The sequence below is a fragment of the Heterodontus francisci genome, chromosome 7, assembly GCF_036365525.1.
Source record: "Heterodontus francisci isolate sHetFra1 chromosome 7, sHetFra1.hap1, whole genome shotgun sequence".
NCBI lineage: Eukaryota > Metazoa > Chordata > Chondrichthyes > Heterodontiformes > Heterodontidae > Heterodontus > Heterodontus francisci.
In genome coordinates this window covers 121078194-121100245 of record NC_090377.1, presented here as the reverse complement: position 1 = coordinate 121100245, position 22052 = coordinate 121078194, and the positions used below count along the sequence as shown (strand labels likewise).

The 22052-nt window shown below is 45.0% G+C and overlaps 1 protein-coding gene across 5 annotated transcripts in view; it reads right to left on the bottom strand.

The window, feature by feature from the left end:
- trak2 (trafficking protein, kinesin binding 2) overlaps positions 1-22052 on the bottom strand; it is a 107069-nt gene that overhangs the window by 13037 nt on the left and 71980 nt on the right. For all 5 annotated transcript variants that reach the window (XM_068036066.1, XM_068036067.1, XM_068036065.1 and 2 more), the window contains 4 exons: positions 16950-17084; positions 12076-12152; positions 11480-11680; positions 9478-9782 (listed from right to left, as the gene is read on the bottom strand). In XM_068036066.1, coding sequence (XP_067892167.1) covers positions 9478-9782; positions 11480-11680; positions 12076-12152; positions 16950-17084 — 718 coding nt within the window. The remainder of the gene's footprint in view (positions 1-9477; positions 9783-11479; positions 11681-12075; positions 12153-16949; positions 17085-22052) is intronic.

Sequence of the window (22052 nt, the reverse complement as noted above, 5' to 3'; positions counted from 1 at the left end):
TTCTATGACTTGTGATTTTGTCCTGCCAGGATATACCCATAATGCACCACACACAGCAAACATGGAAATTACTGAGCTACTTTTCCTGGTAGCTACTAGTCGCCGATGTTTCACAGCCATACAGCAAGGTGCTGAGAACACAGTCCTTTTAACCATCAGCTTGGTATTATCCCCTACATGTTTTGAGAGTTGGTCAAAGGTAGTAGCTGGATTCTCTATGCATGTATCAAGCTCTACATCAAGGGACAGATTGTCTCTCACTGTGGACCCCAGGTAGCAGAATTTGATAATCATTTCCAGTGGGGTGTTATTGATTGCGATCAGGAGCAGAGATGCAACACCGTGTCCCATGACCACAGTTTTCTTGACGTTTACAGTCAAGGAGAACAAGTTACAGGCATGGGAGAGACAGTCCACGAGTCTTTGTAGCTGAGTTTCCATGTGAATGACTAGCGCAGCATCATCAGCATACAGGAGTTCTCTGATCAGGACATGATGTGTTTTTATCTTGGCTTTCAGCCTTGATAGATTCTAGAGCTGCCGTCTGACCAGATGTACAAGTAGACTCCTTCCATATCTGCAGGGAAGATGAAGGTCAGGAGCATGGAGAAGATGATGCCAAAAAGAGTGGGGGATAGGACACAACCCGGTTTTACTCCATTCTTCACAAACTTTTTTTAAAATTCATTCATGGGATGTGGGCGTCACTGGCTAGGCCAGCATGTATTGCCCAATCCTGTGCCCTTGAAAAGGTGGTGGTGAGCTGCCTTCTTGAACCGCTGCAGTCTATGTGAGGTAGGTACACCCACAGTGCTGTTAGGAAGGGAGTTCCAGGATTTTGACAGTGAAGGAACGGCAATATAGTTCCATTTCAGGATGGTGTGTGACTAGGAGGGGAACTTGCAGGTGGTGGCATTCCCATGCATTTTCAGCCCTTCTTCTAGTTGGTAGAGGTCGCGGGTTTGCAACGTGCTATTTAAGGAGCCTTGGTGCGTTGCTGTAGTGCATCTTGTAGATGGTACACACTGCTGCCACTGTGCATTGGTGGTGGAAACAGTGAATGTTTGTGGATGGGGTGCCAATCAAGCAGGCTGCTTTGTCCTGGATGGTGTCGAGCTTCGAGTGTTGTTGGAGCTGCACCCATCCAGGCAAGTGGAGAGTATTCCATCACACTCCTGACTTGTGCCTTGTAGATAGTGGACGAGCTGTGGGAGTCAGAAGGCGAGTTACTCGCCGCAAGATTCCTAGCCTCTGACCTATTCTTGTAGTCACAGTATTTATATGGCTACTCCATTTCAGTTTCTAGTCAATAATAGCAACTAAGATGTTGATAAGTGAAGGATTCAGCTATCGGAATTCCATTGAATATCAAGGGGAGATGGTTAGATTCTCTCTTGTCGGAGATAGCCATTGCCTGGCGCTTGTGTGGCACGAATGTTACTTGCCACTTATCAGCCCAAGCCTGGATATTGCTGCATTTATACATGGACTGCTTCAGTATCTGAGGAGTTGCGAATGGTGAAAGTGCAATCGTCAGCGAACATCCCCACTTCTGACATTATGATTGAAGGAAGGTCATTGATGAAGCAGCTGAAGATGGTTGGGCTTAGGACACTACCCTGAGGCACTCCTGCAGTGATGTCCTGGAGCTCAGATGATTGATCTCCATCAACCATAAGCATCGTCCTTTGCGCAAGGTATGACTCTAACCAGCGGAGAGTTTACCCCGATTCCCATTGACCTCAGTTTTGCTCGGGCTCCTTGATGCCATACTCTGTCAAATGCAGCCTTGATGTCAAGGGCAGTCACTCTCACCTCACCTAGAGTTCAGCTTTTTTGTCCATGTTTGAACCAACGCTGTAATGAGGTCAGGAGCTGAGCAACCCTGGCAGAACCCAAACTAAGCATCACTGAGCTGGTTATTGCTAAGCAAGTGCCGCTTGATAGCGCTGTCGATGACACCTTCCATTACTATACTGATGATTGAGAGTAGCCTGATGGAGCGGTAATTGGCCGGGTTGGACTTGTCCTGCTTTTTGTGGACAGGATATACCTGGGCAATTTTTCATGTTGCCGGTTAGATGCCAGTGCTGTAGCTGTACTGGAACAGCTTGACTAGGGGCACAGCAACTTCTGGAGCACAGGTCTTCAGTACTATTGCCGGAATGTTGTCAGGGCCCATAGCCTTTGCAATATCCAGTGCCTTCAGTCATTTCTTGACATCACGCGGAGTGAATCAAATTGGCTGAAAACTGGCATCTGTGGTGCTGGGGACTTCAGGAGGAGGCCGAGATGGATCATCAACTCGGCACTTCAGGCTGAAGATTGTTGCAAATGCTTCAGCCTTATCTTTTGCACTAATGTGCTGGGCTCCCCCATCATTGAGAATGGGGATATTTGTGGAGCCATCTCCTCCAGTTAGTTGTTTAATTGTCCACCACCATTCACGGCTGGATGTGGCAGGACTGCAGAGCTTAGATCTGATCCGTTGGTTATGGGATCGCTTAGCTCTGTCTATCGCATGCTGCTTACGCTGTTTTGCATGCACGTAGCCCTGTGTTATAGCTTCACCAGGGTCACACCTCATTTTGAGGTATGCCTGGTGCTGCTCCTGGCATGCCCTCCTGCACTCTTCATTGAACCAGGGTTGGTCTCCTGGCTTGATGGTAATGGTACAGTAGGGGATATGCCGGGCCATGAGGTTACAGATTGTGGTTGAGTACAATTCTTCTGCTGCTGATGGCCCACAGTGCCTCATGGATGCCCAGTTTTGCATTGCTAGATCTGTTCGAAATCTATCCCATTTAGCACGGTGGTTGTGCCACACAACACGATAGAGGGTATCCTCAATGCGAAGGTGGGACTTCGTCTCCACAAGGACTGTGCGGTGGTCACTCCCATCAATACGGTCATGAACAGATGCATCTGCGGCAGGCAGGTTGGTGAGGACGAGCTCAAGTATGTTTTTCCTTCTTGTTGGTTCCCTCACCACCTGCCGCATAACCAGTCTAGCAGCTATGTCCTTTAGGACTCCGCCAGCTCGGTCAGTAGTGGTGCTATCGAGCCACTCTTGGTGATGGACATTGAAGTCCCCCACCCAGAGTACATTCTGTGTCCTTGCCATCCCACAAAAAGACAGGCATAACTAGGACCCATGCGGGTACCCATAGCGACACCTTTTACTTGAAGGAAGTGCGTGGAGTTGAAGGAGAAGTTGTTCAATGTGAGAACAAGTTCAGCCAGGCGGCGGAGGGTGGTGGCATCCCACCAGCCTCCATATCCAAAGGATCATCCTCCGCCATTTTCGCCACCTCCAGCGTGATGCCACTACCAGTCGCATCTTCCCCTCCCTTCCCCTGTCAGCATTCCGAAGGGATCGTTCCCTCCGCGACACCCTGGTCCACTCCTCCATTACCCCCACCACCTCGTCCCCGTCCCAGGGCACCTTCCCCTGCACTCGCAGGAGGTGTAATACCTGCCCATAAACCTCCTCTCTCCTCACTATCCCAGGCCCCAAACACTCCTTTCAGGTGTAGCAGCGATTTACTTGTACTTCTTTCAATGTAGTATACTGTATTCGCTGCTCACAGTGTGGTCTCCTCTACATTGGGGAGACCAAGCGCAGACTGGGTGGCCGCTTTGCGGAACATCTCCGCTCAGTCCGCAAGCAGGACCCTGAGCTTCCGGTTGCTTGCCATTTCAACACTCCCCCCTGCTCTCATGCTCACATCTCTGTCCTGGGATTGCTGCAGTGTTCCAGTGAACATCAACGCAAGCTCGAGGAACAGCATCTCATCTACCGATTAGGCACACTACAGCCTGCCGGACTGAACATTGAGTTCAATAATTTCAGAGCATGACAGCCCCCCATTTTACTTTCATTTTTAGTTATTTTTTCTTCCTTTTTTTTTTACATTCTTTTTTACATTTTTTACTATCTTTTTTTGCATTTATTTCATTTCATCTTAGTTTGTTCAGTTTGCTTACCCACTGTTTTTTTTTCAGGTTTTTTTTTTCAGGTTTGCACTTGCTGCTGTTCAATATTCAGTGTATTCACACCTAATCTGTACTAATGCTTTGTCTTTCAACACACCATTAACATATTGTTTGCCTTTGCTCCGTGACCTTTTGGTCAGCTATGTGGCCTGGTCCTTCTCCTTTGTTATCTCTTGCCCCACCCCCACCTCACTTGTTTATAATCTGTGACTTTTCTAATATTTGTCAGTTCCGAAGAAGGGTCACTGACCCGAAACGTAAAACTCTGCTTCTCTTTCCACAGATGCTGCCAGACCTGCTGAGTGATTCCAGCATTTCTTGTTTTTGTTTAGGAAATGTAGACTTGCCTAGCAAGGGCGGCACAGTGGCGCAGTGGTTAGCACCGCAGCCTCACAGCTCCAGGGACCCGGGTTCGATTCCTGGTACTGCCTTTGTGGAGTTTGCAAGTTCTCCCTGTGTCTGCGTGGGTTTTCTCCGGGTGCTCCGGTTTCCTCCCACAAGCCAAAAGACTTGCAGGTTGATAGGTAAATTGGCCACTATAAATTGTCACTAGTGTCGGTAGGTGGTAGGGAAATATAGGGACAGGTGGGGATGTTTGGTAGGAATATGGGATTAGTGTAGGATTAGTATAAATGGGTGGTTGATGTTCGGCACAGACTCGGTGGGCCTGTTTCAGTGCTGTATCTCTAATCTAATCTAATATGTACCTCCCTCTCAACCTCATAGGCTGGTGTCCAGAGGAAAGACAAAAGTCTATATGCCTGGAGTCTATTCGGTTGCAGGAGCTGCCGGAAGGTGCTTGAGGGAAACACCGACTGCCTAATGAGACTCCACTCCAGATTTTGTCTGGTTTACTCCCTTCGTCATTAGCTTTTGATGTTGTTAATGTTGAAGGCACTGACTGGCAGGGCCCAGATCACCACAAACGTAGGTGTGATCTTGTCCTCTAGGTGTGCGAAGGGAGGAGCTCCAGGTCGCCACTGCCCACCAGGCTGCTACCTCCATCCCCTGAACCCTCCAGCCAGGTCCATGCACTTCCCCTGTGCATACACTCTTTCTCTCTCTCTACCCTTTGCTGCTGCTGGTGACTCCAGCCAGGTCCATGCACATCCCCCGCACACGCTCTCTCTCTTCCTATCCTTCGCTGCTACTGGTGTCTCCAGCCAGGTCTGTGCTCTTCCCCTGCGCGCTGGCTCCCTCTCCCTCTTTCTATTATCCTTCGCTGCTGCTGGTATCTCCAGCTAGGTCCGAGCCACAGCCACTAATCCAGCTTTCTGTAATGTCACATGAAGATTTTCTTTCAAACGCCATCGGTGGGATCTGAACCCGCACACCTGAACCCAGTCTGCCTCTTGCTGCTGCTCCCACTCCTTTTATCCTCTCTGCTGGTCAGTAGTAAAATACTCGAACACTGCTGCAGCAAATCCAAGTTGCCACTGGTCATCCTGAGCCAGGCGTTCCCCCTCCTACTCGCCCCGCTGGCCTGCTCCATTTCACCAGGAATACTTTTATACAGATTCTCATTTCTGCAATAGCCTAGAGTCAGTGCCAGTGGCTCAGGAGGCCATTTGTCCCATCGAGTCTGTGCTGGCTCTCCATGGGACTATCAGTCAGTTCCACTCCCCCGCTCGATCCCTGTAGCCCTGCAAGTTTATTTCCTTCAAGTGGCTATCCAATTTCCTTTTGAAGTCATTGATTAGTTCCGCTTCTACCACCCTCGTGGGCGGTGAGTTCCAGGTCATTAGCACCCACTGCATAAAAAAGTTCTTACTCATATTCTCCCTGCATCTCTTGGCCAAAACCTTCAATCTGTGTCCCCTAGTCCTTGCACCAATGGGAACGGGTTTTCCTTGTCGAACTTATCTAAGCCTATCAACCTTATACACCTCTATTAAATCTCCCTCAATCTCCTTTGTTCCAAGGAGAACCCAAGCTTTTCCAACCTAACCTTGTAACTAAAATTCTCCATCCCTAGAAACATTCTGGTAAATCTCCTCTGCACCCTCTGAAAGACCTTCACATCCTTCCTAAAGTGTGGTGACCAGAACTGGATGCAATACTCCAGTTGGGGTCTAACCAGAGCTTTATAAATGAACTTTCCTGCTTTTGTATTCAATGCCTCTTTATAAAGCCCAAGATCCCAAATGCTTTACTAACCACTCTCAATATGTCCTGCTACCTTCAAAGATCTACACACATACACCCCAGGTCTCTCTGTTCCTGTACACTCTTTAGAATTGTGCCATTAAGTATATATCCCCTCTCCCTTCTGCCAAAATGCATTACCTCACATTTCAGTGTTAAATTCCATCTGCCACTTGTCTGCTCATTCTGCTAGTCTATGTCCTTTTGCAGGCAGCCATCATCCTCACTGTTGATCACACTACTCTGTATTCCAAGATCCAATTCATTTATAAATAGCAAAAAAAGCAGTGGTCCTAGTACTGACCCTTGGGGAACACCACTGTTTACCATAATGCATAATGGAACTGCTTAACACTGCATTGTTGCAATGACTCAACTCCTCTGTTTGGATCTCAATTTGTCCCAAATGCACAGCAACCTGTTAAAAGACATCTACAGTGCAACAGAGCAAGTTAGTGCTCACCAAACGAGAAGAAAATGTTCGTGAATTATTTTTTAAAACCACCTAATCTGAACACATTTTGGGTAACAGTTTGTTTTACGCAATAAGTTCCATTTTTTGTTTATCCATGATGTATAAAGTGTCACATTGCACTTGTGTTCTTGTGCTGGGCACAACTGAAAGTCAACTATCAGTAACAGGAATTCTTACGCTTTCAAAGGGTCAAGTGATAAAACAGAAAAGATCTGGATCATTAGAAAGTTAATTGACCATGGAATGGTCAACACTAATAGTGGCTAACACAAAGACAGAACAAGCTGGGGCTCTTGTCCTGTGTTTTTTCTCTCGAAAAGAGAAGACTGAGAGAAGTGACTTAATAAAGGCTTTTAAAATTAGGAAGGGGAGTGACAGGGTAGATACTCAAGGGGAGTCCAAAACTAGGGGCTGTAAATATAAGGAGAGTCACTAATAAATCCAGTACAGAATTTAGGGGAAACATCTTTACTTAGAGCGGTCACAGTGTAGAACTTGCCACCACACAGAGTAGGTCAGGCAAATAGCGTGCATTTAAGATAAAGCTAGATAAGTACGTGACGGAGAAAAAAATAGGATATGTTGATAGGTTAGATGAAATCAATAGTGGGAGGAGGTATATGTGAAGTATAAACATCGACATAGAGCTGTCAAGCTGAATAGCCTATTTCTGAACTGTAAATTTTATGTAATTATTCTTAAAAACTCTTGGGTATTCATGTAGTTTTCTGGTCAAGTTTCCAACTATGTTGGCTTCCAATTGACATGAACTGGGTTGGTGGGAGTGGAAAATAAGTGAAGAGGTACAGGAACAGACCAACTTAAAATCATCATAGTCCATATCCCAATATATCTTCCAGGCCATTACCCTCAGGCCATTATTGCCTACGAAGACAAAAATGTATGCTGACCCCAAATCACCTATCAATTATCATTTCAACCTTTGTGGAGTCACAATGAAAATGGCTGCAATCCAAAATAATAGCCTTTAATTGGGGGGGGAGGGGCAGTCAGCTGAAGGACTGGTATGATGCAAAATATCAAAAGCAGATAAGCATTCAATGGACAAATTTTTTTTTTATAAAGAAAATCAAATTGGGCTGCATTGTTTATTTAAAGGCCCTTGGTGATGCCTTAGCCATGACTGATATCCTGGATAGTGATATTACAGTTAAGGATGGCAGCTGGATGTAGGAGTATAAAATTCATTGTCTCTTTATAAAACAAAACAGTACCCTTCACATCACAGCAAATGAGGATTATTCTTTTTTTTGTTTGGTTAAGAAAGTTCAGTTTCACAGTGAGTCGTCTCTAAAGTTTCACTTAGGTACGTTCTACGAGCTCAACTGCTTGAACAAGATATGATCAAGAACGGTTATCAGGGTGGTGTTGGGGCATTTTCTCCTGTTTGCAGATTGCAGAGCTCTGAGATGCAGAGGGATCTGGATGTCCTAGTGCATGAATCACAAAAGGTTAGTATGCAAGTACAGCACATAATTAGGAAAGCGAATAGAATGTTATCGTTTATCGTGAGGGGAATTGAATACAAAAGTAGAGAGGTTATGCTTCAGCTATACAGAGCAGCGGTGAGACCACATCTGCAGTACTGTGTACAGTACTGGTCTCCTTATTTAAGGAAGGATCTAAATGCATTGGAGGCAGTACAGAGAAGGTTTACTAGACTAATACCTGGAATGGGCGGGCTGTCTTACGAAGAAAGATTGGACAGGCTAGGCTTGTATCCACTGGAATTTAGAAGAGTAAGAGGCGACGTGATTGAAACACAAGATCCTAAGGGGTCTTGACAGGGTGGATGTGGAAAGGATGTTTCCTCTTGTGGCAGAATCAAGAACTAGGGGTCACTTTTTAAAAATAAGTGGTCGCCTATTTGAGAGAGAGATGAGGAGAAATTTTCTCTCAGAGGGTCGTGAGTCTTTGGAATTCTCTTCCTCAAAAGGCAGTGGAAGCAGAGTCTTTGAATATTTTTAAGGCAGAGGTATATAGATTCTTGATAAGCAAGGGGGTGAAAGGTATCGGGGTAGGTGGAAATGTGGAGCAATCAGTTCAGCCAGGAACTTATTGAACGACAAGGCAGGCTCGACGGGCCTACTCCTGCTCCTAACTCGTATGTTTGTATGTTCTGAAGGCATTGCTTCTATACTGGGGTACAGTTCTTCTGGTGCTGGCACTGCCTGGGATCTCATCCAAATGGTTGGTCATTCTTCATGTGTGTATCTAGACAGAGTCTCAACATTGTTTTTTTAAAAAATTCTTTCATGGGATGTGGGGCATCACTGGCAAGGCCAGCATTTGTTGCCCATCCCTAATTGTCCTTGACACCCGAGTGGCTTGCTCGGCCATTTCAGAGAGCAGTTAAGAGTCAACATTGCTGTGGGTCTGGAGTCACATGTAGGCCAAACCAGGTAAGGACAGCAGATTTCCTTCCCTAAAGGACATCAGTGAACCAGATCGAACCAGACAATTGATAGTTTCATGGCCCCACTACTGAGACCAGCTTTCAATTCCAGATTAATTGAATTTAACAACTAATTGAATTTAAGTTCCACCAGTTGCCATGCTGGGAGTTGAACCAGTGTCCCCAGAGCATTAGCCTGGGCCTGTGAATTACTAGTTCAGTGAGATTTCCACTATGCCACCACATCCCCCTTGATGCAGGCAGCACTGCATTCCTGGTGAAAAGGGTGGGCCAAGGACCAACTTCCACCAATTCCCTCCCTGCCCCCACCTCACCCTGCAACTGCTACTAGGATAAAAGGTTGTTCTAGGTATTGGACTCTGTTTTTTAAATTAATGGTCATTGCAATCATTAGGGAACACAGATTGCCCTCAAGTCTCCTTACCTTCTATTGGCTTGACTATCTGTAGCTTCTCAGGTAGAAATGTGCGGAAACAACCAGACACTCCAGAGAAGCAGGACATCTCCGTTAGATCGGTGAGGTTGGTCCCGGTGGACAGGACACTCTCTGCCGGCGTATTGCAGCCACTCCGCTCCTTCGTTGCCAGGGCCAACAGCTTCCTATCCCGCTCATCTTCAAAAAATATTTTCTCACTGAGGTAATTCTCCTGTCGCAGGGAAAGCCGGCGCAGTGCAGTGGCCAGGTCTTTGCCCCCAGGAGTGCCAGGCTTCCCAATCCTAGACAGGTTGCTGAGAAGGAAAATGACAGCGTGAACATCATCTGGACGGTTTTCCAAGTTAAGGCGGTCCAGATTGAATTAACCAACTATGAGCAGCTAGTAACCAGATTACCATGCAATCACGAACCAGTATTACCAACTCAGCTGTAAGTGTACAAAAGCTATATTACCGTGAATGGCACAACTTTTATCCAATTGAAACATATTTCATGGGCTATCTGCAGATGAGAAACGGTATTATAGTTTAAATAAATCCCCACTGATATCCTAATAGCGTTGTCATGGATACAGTAATTGACTGTCATTTGAGAATTAGAAGCCTCGTTAACAGAACCAAAACTCCAAAACTGATTTTTTTTGGGATGGAATTTCAAAACACTTATCTGCAGTCAATAAAGGGAAAAAATCCTCAGCACACACTACAGGGAAATTAAGTTACTCATCCAGCTGAACAGAACTCTCTGGTCCTGAGAGTTAACCTATGCAAATCAAACAAACCATGTCATTCTATCCTGTATGGGATTCTCTAGTCCCATGGACACTAACACTGGGCTTTTCACCAGTCATCTACTTAATTCACTGCCCATCATTATTCACCTGTGATCTCCAAAGACTATGAAAGAGTTGGATAAAGTAAATGTAGAGAAAATATCACTTGTGGAGGACGCTAAGACTAGGGGTCATAAATATAAGATAGTCACTCATAAATCCAGTAAGGAGTTCAGGAGAAACTTCTTTACTTAGACAGTGATTAGAATATAGAACGCTCGACCACATGGAGCAGTGAAGAACATAGATGTACTTTAGAGGAAACTAGATAAGTGCACAAGGGAGAAAGGAATAGAAGGATATTCTGGTAAGGTGAGATGAAGTAGGATGGGTGGAGGCTCATGTAGAGTATAAACACTGGCATAGAACGGCCGGGCCGAATGTTTTTTTACATTCTATGCACAAAAAAAAACTTGCATTCAAATGGCACCTTTCAATTCAGAATCCATTTTACACAGTTTTCCACTGACAAACCACAGGCAATGTTTATTTTTGTTAAGGTGAACAAGTAATTGTTTTTAATGCATACTGTACAGCAAAGTTTACCGTTTCCTGTTGATTTACATCAGTCATACGGATGTCATCACTTCATTAGAAATGAAGCTACACTGCTGGTCACGAATATTAGACTCCAGATTTACAACTGAAATATTGTTTGCAATTATATCCCCAATCCCTACAAGTTATTACTGTAATCAGGACACTTACAGCTGTGGATTGACATGTGGTGCAGGCAGAAGAAAGGCAATGGCAATTGGAAAAATGAAACACAAACAGCACTTTGTAAGGATGCAAGAGTGAGTATTCACATTTATCCCAAGTAACTAGCAATTGGAGAGGCAACAAATTTCCACCTGGATTTTATCCTCTCCCTGCATAAAATCACAAGTTAACACAAATGCACCAAAACTAGTGTAAAGGAGCTAAAATGCAAAGTCACTAACAAATGAGCTAATAGCGCAAAGTGGAAAGAAACCCAGTAAACTACAGACAGTTTTATGCCATTATTCCAATTCATTGAATTTGATGGACAGTGTTCAACCAGTCTTCAGACGTTACATTGAAACACCAAGTACACAGAACACACAAAAGACTGCTCACGTATGTTTCCCCTTTATCCGTCCTGCCCATTAACTTCGGCCATTGTGTTCTACTTACCAGTGCGAATCTGTTTCACTTGCTGAGTTATTTGCGACTTTTGTATCAGTTGCTCCCATGACTGATTGGTGTGGTTTCACTGTCATGACAACAGATGAACAACCGGATCCCGGGATGGATCCCAGAGGGGATGCCAGCTTGTGGGATTGTATGGTTTCATTGATGCCTCTGACAGTGTGGAAGACCCGTTTGTGTTGGTTCCTGAGGTAAAAACACAATAAAAGGGAATACATGAGTGCGTTGGAAAACTTGTCATTGCATGATGCTGGTGAGAGGCAGGAGGAAAAGAGAGGGCAAGTTAATTTTAATTAATGTTAAAATTAGAGCTAGGCTGTTGAGGGTTGATGTCAGGAAGCACTTCTTCACACAAAGGGTAGTGGGAATCTGAAACTCTTCCCCAAAAGAATGGCGGAACAGACTCAAGGGGCTGAATGACCTACTGCTATCTTGTGTTCCAGAGGTGAGGCAGGGAGGAAGAAGTTATTCTCTGTAATCTGCTGTGAAGCTGACATGTTTCATTCAGACAAGGCTTTTGCTTTTCAAAACATAGCAGGAACAAATATGAAAGTACCAAGAGGTGAGCCATTTTGATTTACCTTTGGTCTTGAACAGTTGACTCTTCCAGATTTAGCTCCCTGCGCATGCTTCCTTCAATCTCAGCAGCTAAGGAATCCTGCAAAGATATCACATTTTATAGTCAGTTTCCAAAACTAATATAACATTTAAAAAGTTACATTAGCAGAACAGTAAATATGTACATAGCCCCATCAATATTAAAATCTTACAATAAATGCATGGTCTAATTTTAGTCAAGTCAAAGTCATCACAATTACATGAAATTGTGGCCAACTTGGTATAAAGTTGTTGACCTGATAATTCACTGATCGAAGTTGTTTATTATATTTTTGTTGAAGTGTTTGGATTTGCATTTTCCCTCTAGAGTGAAGCAACTGTGAAACACTCTACCATCACAAGACTCTTTGCCAACATGTTCATATTTAACAATCCCCCACCCCTGCCCTCTATTTGTTAAATTATCCTCCTTTGTGCATCACTGTGCTCCAGTTCCAGCAAACGCTTCAATTAAAATTCTCATCCTCATTTTGAAATTCCTCTATGGCCTTGACCCTCCCCATCTCTAACCTCTTCCAACCCCTACAACTCTCCAAGATCTCTGCGCTCCTGCACATCCCCAATTTTCTTTGCTGCACCCTTAGCGGTTGTGCCTTCAGCTGCCTACATCCCAAGCTCTGGAATTCCCTCCCTCCTCTCTGCCTCTCTCTCCTCCTTTACAGTGCTCCTTAAAATCTAACTCTTTGACCAAATTCTTGTCCTAATATCACACCAAATTTCATGCTGTGGAACACTTTGAATGGTTGTACTGCATTAAAGATGTTATAACTAAGAGTGCAGCCTAGTCTTTATACACTTCTAAGCTTTATTTACAGACACATTCATGGCAAAGCATGCACCTCCAACCCAACATCCAGAGTTTCAGAGCACAGGTCAATCCCCAGTTAATGCTGACCACCTGAATACAATTAAGCACCCAACTGATATACAATTAACCAAAAACACAGGTGGTTGTTTATTCAGTTAACTTCTCCAAGACTTTACACAGTGCTGCTCTAAGAGCAGTGCCCACTGACAGAAACACTCATTTCTTCTTTTCCTCCACTTGATGCGTTCTCCTCTTTGCATAATTCAATGAACTTATCATACCGGTGAATCAAGAGGTTACTACCTCTAACTATTGACTACTCCTCCAAGTTTACCCATTAAAGTAATAATACTGGGGAACAATGTACACTTCACACTGATGCTGAAAGGATGTTTCCCTTGGCTGGAGAGTCTTAAACTGGTGGGGGGGGGGGGGGGGTGCGATCACCATCTCAGATTAAGGTGGGGGTGGATGGGGGAAGGCAGCCATTTAGGACCGAGATAAAGAAATATTGCTTCACTCAGAGGGTTGTGAATCTTTGGAATTGCTCCACCGCAGAGTATTGTCATGGAGTATTTTCAAAACTGAAACTATAGTTTCTTGGACATATAGGAATCCAGAGATATGAGGATAGGGCTGGAAAGTGGAGTCAATGGAGAAGATCAGCCATGAAATTATTGAATGGTGGAGCAGGCTCAAGGGGCATGGACTACTCCTAATGTTGTAATGAAGCTGACTCTAGCTTAGATTAATGGGACGACAACCTCCTCTGCGCTGGCTGTAAGGATCCTGGATGAAATCAATTTGGGATAGCCTCTATCCATTTCCTACCAATTTAAAATTCAATCCAATGAATCGAAGTAATCTGAACAAACAGGAGGGGGTATAAGCGGTTTTAGCAGGCTTAAGAGTGGATAAATTCCCAGGCTGTTATGTGAGGCAAGGGAGGAGATAACAGGGGCTTTGACACAAATTTTCAAATCCTCTCTGGCCACAGGAGATGTGCCAGAGGACTGGAGGACAGCAAATGTGGTACTATTATTCAAGAAAGGTAGCAGGGATAAACCAGATAATTACAGACCAGGGAGTCTAACATCAGTGGTAGGGAAACTATTGAAAAAAATTTGGACCAACAGGATTAATCTCCACTTGGAGAGGCAGGGATTAATCAGGGATAGTCAGCATGGCTTTGTCAGGGGGAGATAGTGTCTGACTAACTTGCTTGAATTTTTTGAGGAGGTGACTAGATGTGTAGATGAGGGTAAAGCAGTTGATGTAGTCTACATGGACTTCATTAAGGCTTTTGATGAGGTCCCACATGGGAGATAGGTTAAGAAAGTAAGAGCCCATGGGATCCAGGGCAATTTGGCAAATTGGATCCAAAATTGGCTTAGTGGCAGGAGGCAGAGGGTGATGGTCGAGGGTTGTTTTTTCGATTGGAAGCCTGGACCAGTGGTGTACTGCAGGGATCGGTGCTGGGACCCTTGCTGTTTGTAGTGTACATTAATGAATTAGACGTGAATATGGGAGGCATGATCAGTAAGTTCGCAGATGTCCCGAAAATTAGTGGCGTCAGAAATAGTGAGGAGGAAAGCCTTAGATTACAGGACGGTATAGGTGGGCTGGTAAGATGGGCGAAGCAGTGGCAAATGGAATTTAATCCTGAGAAGTGTGAGGTGATGCATTTTGGGAGGACTAACAAGGCAAGGGAATATACAATGGATGGTAGGGCCCTAGGAAGTACAGAAGGTCAGAGGGACCTTGGTGTACTTGTCCATAGATCACTGAAGGCAGCAGCACAGGTAGATAAGGTGGTTAGGAAGGCATATGGGATACTTGCCTTTATTAGCCAAGGCACAGAATATAAGAGCCGGGAGTTTATGATGGAACTGTATAAAACGCTAGTTGGGCCACAGCTGGAGTACTGTGTACAGTTCTGGTCATCACAATATAGGAAGGATGTGATTGCACTGGAGAGGGTGTACAGGAGATTCACCAGCATTTTGCCTGGGCTGAAGCATTTCAGATATGAAGAGAGACTGGATAGGCTAGGGTTTTTTTTCCTCAGAACAGAGAAGGCTGAGGGGGGACCAGATTGAGTATACAAAATTATGAGGGGCATAGATAGGATAGATAGGAAGAAACGTTTTCCCTTAGTGGAGGTGTCAATAACCAGGCGGCATAGATTTAAGGTAAGGGCAGGAGGTTTAGAGGGGATTTGAGGAAAGATTTTTTCACCCAGACGGTGGTTGGAATCTGGAACACACTGCCTGAAGGGTTGTAGAGGCAGGTACCCTCAACATTTTAGTATTTAGATGAGCACTTGAAACGCCATAGCATACAAGGCTACGGGCCAAGTGCTGGAAAATGGGATTAGAATAGATAGGTGCTTGATGGCTGGTGCAGACGTGATGGGCCAAAGGGCCTGTTTCTGTGCTATATAACTCTATGACTCTTTCTTTCTTTCTCTTTCTTTTGGGCCTCCTCATCTCGAGAGACAACGGATACGCGCCTGGAGGTGGTCAGTGATTATGGAGTGACCTCTCCATGGCACATGCCTGGGCAAATTTATGGAGGTTGAGAGTTGCCCAGTCGTCAAAACCCCCCTCTCGGCCTTTCTGGTGGGGTCCAAAGGAGTGCAGGACACGACGTTTGGCACCAGTATGTAAAGGTGGCAGAGGAATCCTTAATAGCGTTTACAATATTGCATATAAAATAGATATTCGAAAATAATTAGGAACAATTGAGGCACCATACATTAAGATAGAGGTTAAAGGGGGCTGTGTTAGAGCAATACCTGTCAGCACCGAGTTGCTAGGGCACCAGTTCAATCAATCCCTGAATTCCTGACTGCAGCTACTTTGCTATGGGAATATGGCAAGAAAGGAATTATACAGCACAGGAGACAACCAATCGGCTTATCGTGCCTGTGCCAGCTCTCAGAGTGAGCCAATTAGTCTCACCCTTTACCCATAACCATACAAATATTTCCTTTTCAAGTATATTTCCAATTCTCTTGAAAGTTACTAGTGAAGCTACTTCCACAACCCTTTGAGGCAGCACATTCCAGATCATAACTCACTGCATAAAAGTATTGCTCTTCAGTTTCCCCAATTTATTTTTGCCAATTATCTTAAATCTCTGTGCTCACCGACCTACATTGGCTCCAGGTCTGGCAATGCCTCAATTTTAAAATTCACACCTTGTTTTCAAGTCCCTTCATGGCCTCACCCCTCCCTCTCTGCAACCTATTCCAGCTCCACAAGTCTTTGAAATCTCTGCACTCCTTCAATTCTGGCTTCTTGCACATTCCTGATTTTAATCAATCCACTCTTGGTGGGAATGCTTTCAGCTGCCTAGGCCTTAAGCTCTGCAATTCTCTCCCGAAACCTCTCCCCATCTCTAACTCTCTATTCTCCTTTAAGATGCTCCTCTTTGTCCAAGCTATTGGTCAGATTTCCTATTATCTCATGTGGCCTTTCTTTTGAAAACGCTCCTGTCAAGCGCCTTGAGATGTTTTCACTATGACAAAGGCACCGCATTAATACAAGTTGTTACTATCCATGTCCTATGGTTATTGAACCTCTTGCCAGTAGAAGCAGTTATCTCCTATCTACTCTATCAAAACCCCTCAACTTTGAGCACCTCAATTAAATGTCCCCTTTACCTTCTCTGCTCTGAGAACAATTTCAGCTTCTCCAGTCTCTCCATATAACTGAAGTCCCTCATCCCTGATACCACTGTAGTAAATCTCCTCTGCACCCTCTCCAAGGCAGATGCTTCAACACTTTTTCTGATGGGAAAGAGAGAGAATGGAGGTGGAATAAAAAGGGAATAGGAGGGAAGAAAACGCACATATGGAAATTCAATCCCAGGTAACTGCTATACACCAAGCACTGTTGCGAAAGCCAACAGTGGCGAGCTGGAGAAAGTTTGCCCAACTCTCTTGTTCTGCAGCCTGAGGACGGAACAGTGGGATTTAATACAGTGTCATTAAAAAAAAAGTGGATGGATATCACGTCTCCATACCATTGGAAACATGCTGTAGGATTGCAGCCGCTGAAGTGAGGACGATGTTGATTTGTTCCGCAATTCTTTTACTTCCTCCTGGGATTCTTGCAACATTCCCAAACACTCAACGTTCCGATCTTGCACTTCTAGCAGCTGCAGTGAACAGGAACAAGATTAAAAATATAGTCAGAGAAAGTGTAGATCATCTCACCCAAACTGGGGAATCAACACACCCTGCCACATCAATCAACACGATCCACCTTCCTCTCCCAGCACATGCTTGCATATATGGTTGTGACTGATGGGGGGATTATACTTGTGTGACATCACAGATGGGGAGTGCTATCCACAGTCCACCCATTCCAGTACACCTCAACTATGGCAATAAAAGCTGGGGTAAATCGGGGGAGGGGGTTGCTGTTAACAGCAGCACACCAGTAACATACTATCTTTACAACAACCAAATGTCTAAACGCTAAACAAAGGCCGTCAAGATGCAATATCAAAAATCAGGCAGGTTGAAATGGAAGTAAAGCGAATCAAAAGGATAATTTAATTCCTTAACAATAGTTACTAACAGATAATGTCCTAGGCCTGACCACCTTCAGCTGCTTTATCAATGACCTTCCTTCAATCATAAGGTCAGAAGTGGAGATGTTCGCTGATGATTGCACAATGTTCAGCACCATTCACAACTCGTCAGATACTGAAGCAGGCTGTGTAGAAATGCAGTAAGACCTGGGCAATATTCAGTCTTGGGCTGATAAGTGGCAAGTAACATTCGCGCCACACAAGTGCCGGGCAATGTCCATCTCCAACAAAAGAGAATCTAACCATCTCCCCTTGACATACAATGGCATTACAACCACTGAATCCCCCACTAACAACATCCTGGGAGTTACCATTGACCAGAAACTGAACTGGAGTAGCCATATAAACGTGGCTACAGGAGCAAGTAGGAGGCTAGGAATCCTGCGGCGAGACACTCACCTTTCTGACTCTCCAAGGCCTGTCCACCATCTACAAGGCACAAGTCAGGACTGTGATGGAATACTCTCCACTTGCCTGGATGGGTGCAGCTCCAACACTCAAGAAGCTCGACACCATCCAGGACAAAGCAGCCCGCTTGATTGGCATCCCATCCACAAACATTCACTCCCTCCACCGCCGATGCACAGTGGCAGCAGTGTGTACCATCTACAAAATGCACTGCAGCAATGCACCAAGGCTCCTTAGAGAGCACCTTCCAAACCCCCGACCTCTACCACCTAGAAGGACAAGGGCAGCAAATGCATGGGAACACCACCTGCAAGTTCCCCTCCAAGCCACACACCAACCTGACTTGGAACTATATCACCATTCCTTCATTGTCACTGGGTCAAAATCCTGGAACTCCCTTCCTGAAAGCACTATGGGTGTACCTAACCCACATGGACTGTGGTTCAAGAAGGTAGCTCACCACCACCTTCTCAAAGGCAATTAACAATGGGCAATAACTGCTGGCCTAGCCAGTGACGCCCACATCCCATGAATGAATATAAAAAAAATGTTTTGCCATTGGAGGCCCGCCCCCCACCCCCCCAAAAGAAATTCCTAGCCAATATAGGTTGATCAGTTTACACTGACATGTTCTTACCCTTTACTGGGAGGGAAGTCATTTCCTTGCTGCGTCAGTCATGCCTCAGTGGGTGGCACTCTTGCCTCAGAGTCAGAACATTGAGAGTTCAAGTGCAACCCTAGAGACGAACATAAAATCTAGACCGATACACTCAGTACAGTACAGTCTTTCAGATGAGACGTTAAACCAATGTCCTGTTTGCCCTCTCAGGTGGGCATAAAAGATTCCATGTCATAATTCAAAGGGCTCTCCTTGTGTCCTGGCCAACATTTAACCCTCAACTAAGACTGCGGTTTGTGGGAGCTGCTGTGTTTCCCTACTTTAGGATAATGCCTACACTTCAAAGTACTTCATTGGCTGAAAAGTGTTTGGCTCATCCCAAGCTCCTAAGAAGGTGCTATATAAATGCATGCCTTTCTTTATTTCGTCTGCTGGTAACAGCTTCAACTTCAGAAAAGTTTATGTAGAAAATGAAGACTTTCTGCTCTAACACTAAAAATCCTAAAGTTTGACTATTATCTCTCCACAAGCAGCAACAAAAATCAATGCAGACGGAGATGATGAGAAGTAGTGCTTGAGGGGCTGACATCCCCGAAAGTGGATAAGTAGCCAGGACCAGATGTTTTGCACCCAAGCTGTTAAAGGAAGCCAGGGAAGAAATAGCGGATGCGCTGAGGATCATCTTCAAATCCTCACTGGATAGAGGCGAGGTACTGGATGACTGGAGGTCTGCAAAGGTTGTACCATTGTTTAAAAAGGGTGCATGGGATTAGCCAGGTAATTATAGGCCAGTCAGTCTGACCTCGGTGGTGGGTAAATTGTTAGAATCTATTCTGAGGGACAGGATAAACTGTCACTTAGAAAGGCATGGATTAATCAGGGATAGTCAGCGTGGATTTAAGGGAAGGGCATGTCTTACTAACTTGATTAAGTTTTTTGAGGAAGTAACAAGCAGGATTGATGCAGATAGTGCAGTGGATGTGGTTTACATGGATTTTAGTAAGGCATATGACAAGGTCCCGCATGGCAGACTGGTCAGTAAAATGAAAGCCCATGGGATAGAGGGAAAGGTGGCAGGTTGGATCCAGAATTGGCTCAGTGACAGGAAACAAAGGGTAGTAGTCGAAGGATGTTTTTGAGAATGGAAAGCTGTTACCAGTGGTGTTCCACAGGTCTCAGTGTTGGGTCCCTTGCTGTTTGAGGTATATATTAATGATTTGAACTTAAATGTGGGAGGCATGATTGGGAAATTTGATGACACAAAAATTGACCGTGCAGTTAATAGCGAGGAGGAGAATCATGGACTCCAGAATGATATCAATGGTTTAGTTGAGTGGGCAGAAAAATGGCAAATGGAATTCAATCCTGAGAAGTGTGAGGTGATGCATTTGGGGAGGGCAAATAAAGCCAGGGAATATACAATAAATGGGAGGATATTGAGAGGTGTAGAAGAAGTGAGACACGTTGGAGTGCATGTCCACAGGTCCCTGAAGATGGCAGAACAGGTAGATAGAGTGGTGATGAAGGCACATGGAATGCTTTTCTTTATTGGCCGAGGTATGGAGTACAAAAGCAGGGTCGTGATGCTGGAGCTGTATAGGGTGCTGGTTAGGCTGCAGCTGGAGTACTGTGTGCAGTTCTGGTCACATTACAGAAAGGACATAATTGCTCTGGAGAGAGTGCAGAGGAGATTTACAAGAATGTTGCCAGGCTTGAGGGCTGCAACTATGAGGAAAGATTGGATAGGTTGGGGTTGTTTTCCCTGGAATTGAGGAGGCTGAAGGGTGACTTGATTGAGATGTACAAAATTATAAGGGGCCGAGATAGAGTGGACAGAAAGGACCTGTTCCCCCTGGTGGGGAAGTCGGTTAGCAGGGGACACAGATTTAAGGTGATTGATAGAAGGATTAGAGGAGACACTTTTTCACCCAAACGGTGGTGGGTGTCTGGAATTCACTGCCAGGATCGGTGGTGGAGGTAGAGATCCTTAATTCTTTTAAAAGGTACCTGGAGATACACCTAACTTGCGGGGCTATGGACCAGGTGCTTGCTGGAAGGTGGGATTAGTTTGGATGGATAGCTTATTCGGCCGGTGCGGCCACGATGGGCTGAATGGCATCCTTCTGTGCAGTATTTTGCTCTATGTTCTATATAGAGGCAGATCCAAGGAGCAAACTGCACTAGATGGGGTGGGGTATGGTAGCATTGTGGTTATGTTAATGGAATAATCAGAGGCCTTGACTGATCCAGTGACGAGTTCAAACCCCATAATGGCAGCTGGGAAATTTAAATTCAACTAATCATACAAATCTGGAATTTAAAAAAAAAAGCTAGCATCAGTTATGGTGATTGGTTTTTAATAGTCTAGTGGTTGCACAATCTGGTGCACTAATGCCCGTCGGGAAAGGAAATCTGCCGTCCTTACCCGCTCTGGCCTACACGTGACTCCAAGCCCACAGCAATGTGATTGACTCTTAACTGCCCTCTGAAATGGCCTAGCAAGCCACTCAGTTGTATTCAAGAGGGTAGCTTACCACCTTCTCAAGGGCAATTAGGGATAGGCAATAAATGCTGGCCTTGCCAGCCAGCCACCCACATATCTCATGAATGAATAAAAAAAGATGCAACAGTTAAATAAGCTGTCAAGCAAGGTGGAATTCAGCCCATATTGAAAGTCAAAAAATGTAAATACCTGTTATACTTTAATATTTCTTCAGTTAAAGTTTCAAACAAAGCTCTAATATCTAGCTCATTTCTCTCTGCATATAACTTTTAAAAAAATATTTTCCCCTCTCCACCCTCCAGCAACCCATCCTGTAATCTTCCTAGCAGAGCACTTTCCTCCAGCTTTGGTGGGGAAAGGCTGGGTCAAGCCGCCTATCCCCAGCCCCTAGCCCACTTAGCACCCCCACCCCCTCCCCCAACAATTCAACAGCTATCATGGCTGTTCATCTCTCCAATGAGGGCCAACTACAGATTGTACAGCATTGCACAAGGCAAATTCAGCTGACATTTAACACACACTGGACTCGATGACTCAAAGCTGTAATAAAATGACAAAAGAGAAAACGCATTCAGGTAAAACCCTGATGTATTATCAGAGACATACGAACATACGAATTAGGAGTAGAAGTAGGCCACTCGGTCCTTCGAGCCTGCTCCGCCATTCAATAAGGTCATGGCTGAACTGCTTACTCCACATTTCCACCTACCCCCGATAACCTTCCACCCCCCCTTGCTTATCAAGGTCTGGTATCCTGCCAGCTACCATGTCAGTCGTGACTCAGTGGGTAACACCCTCACCTCTGTGTCAGAGCTTGAGAGATTCAAGACCTACTCCAGAGACTGGAGCACAAAATTTAGGCTGAAACTCAAGTGTAGTACAGAGGGAGTGCTGCACTGTTGGGGAGTGCCGTCTTTCGGATGAGCTGTTAAACAGAGGCCCAGGTTGTCCCCTGAGGTGGATGTAAAAGATTCCATGGCACTATTTTGAAGAAAAGCAG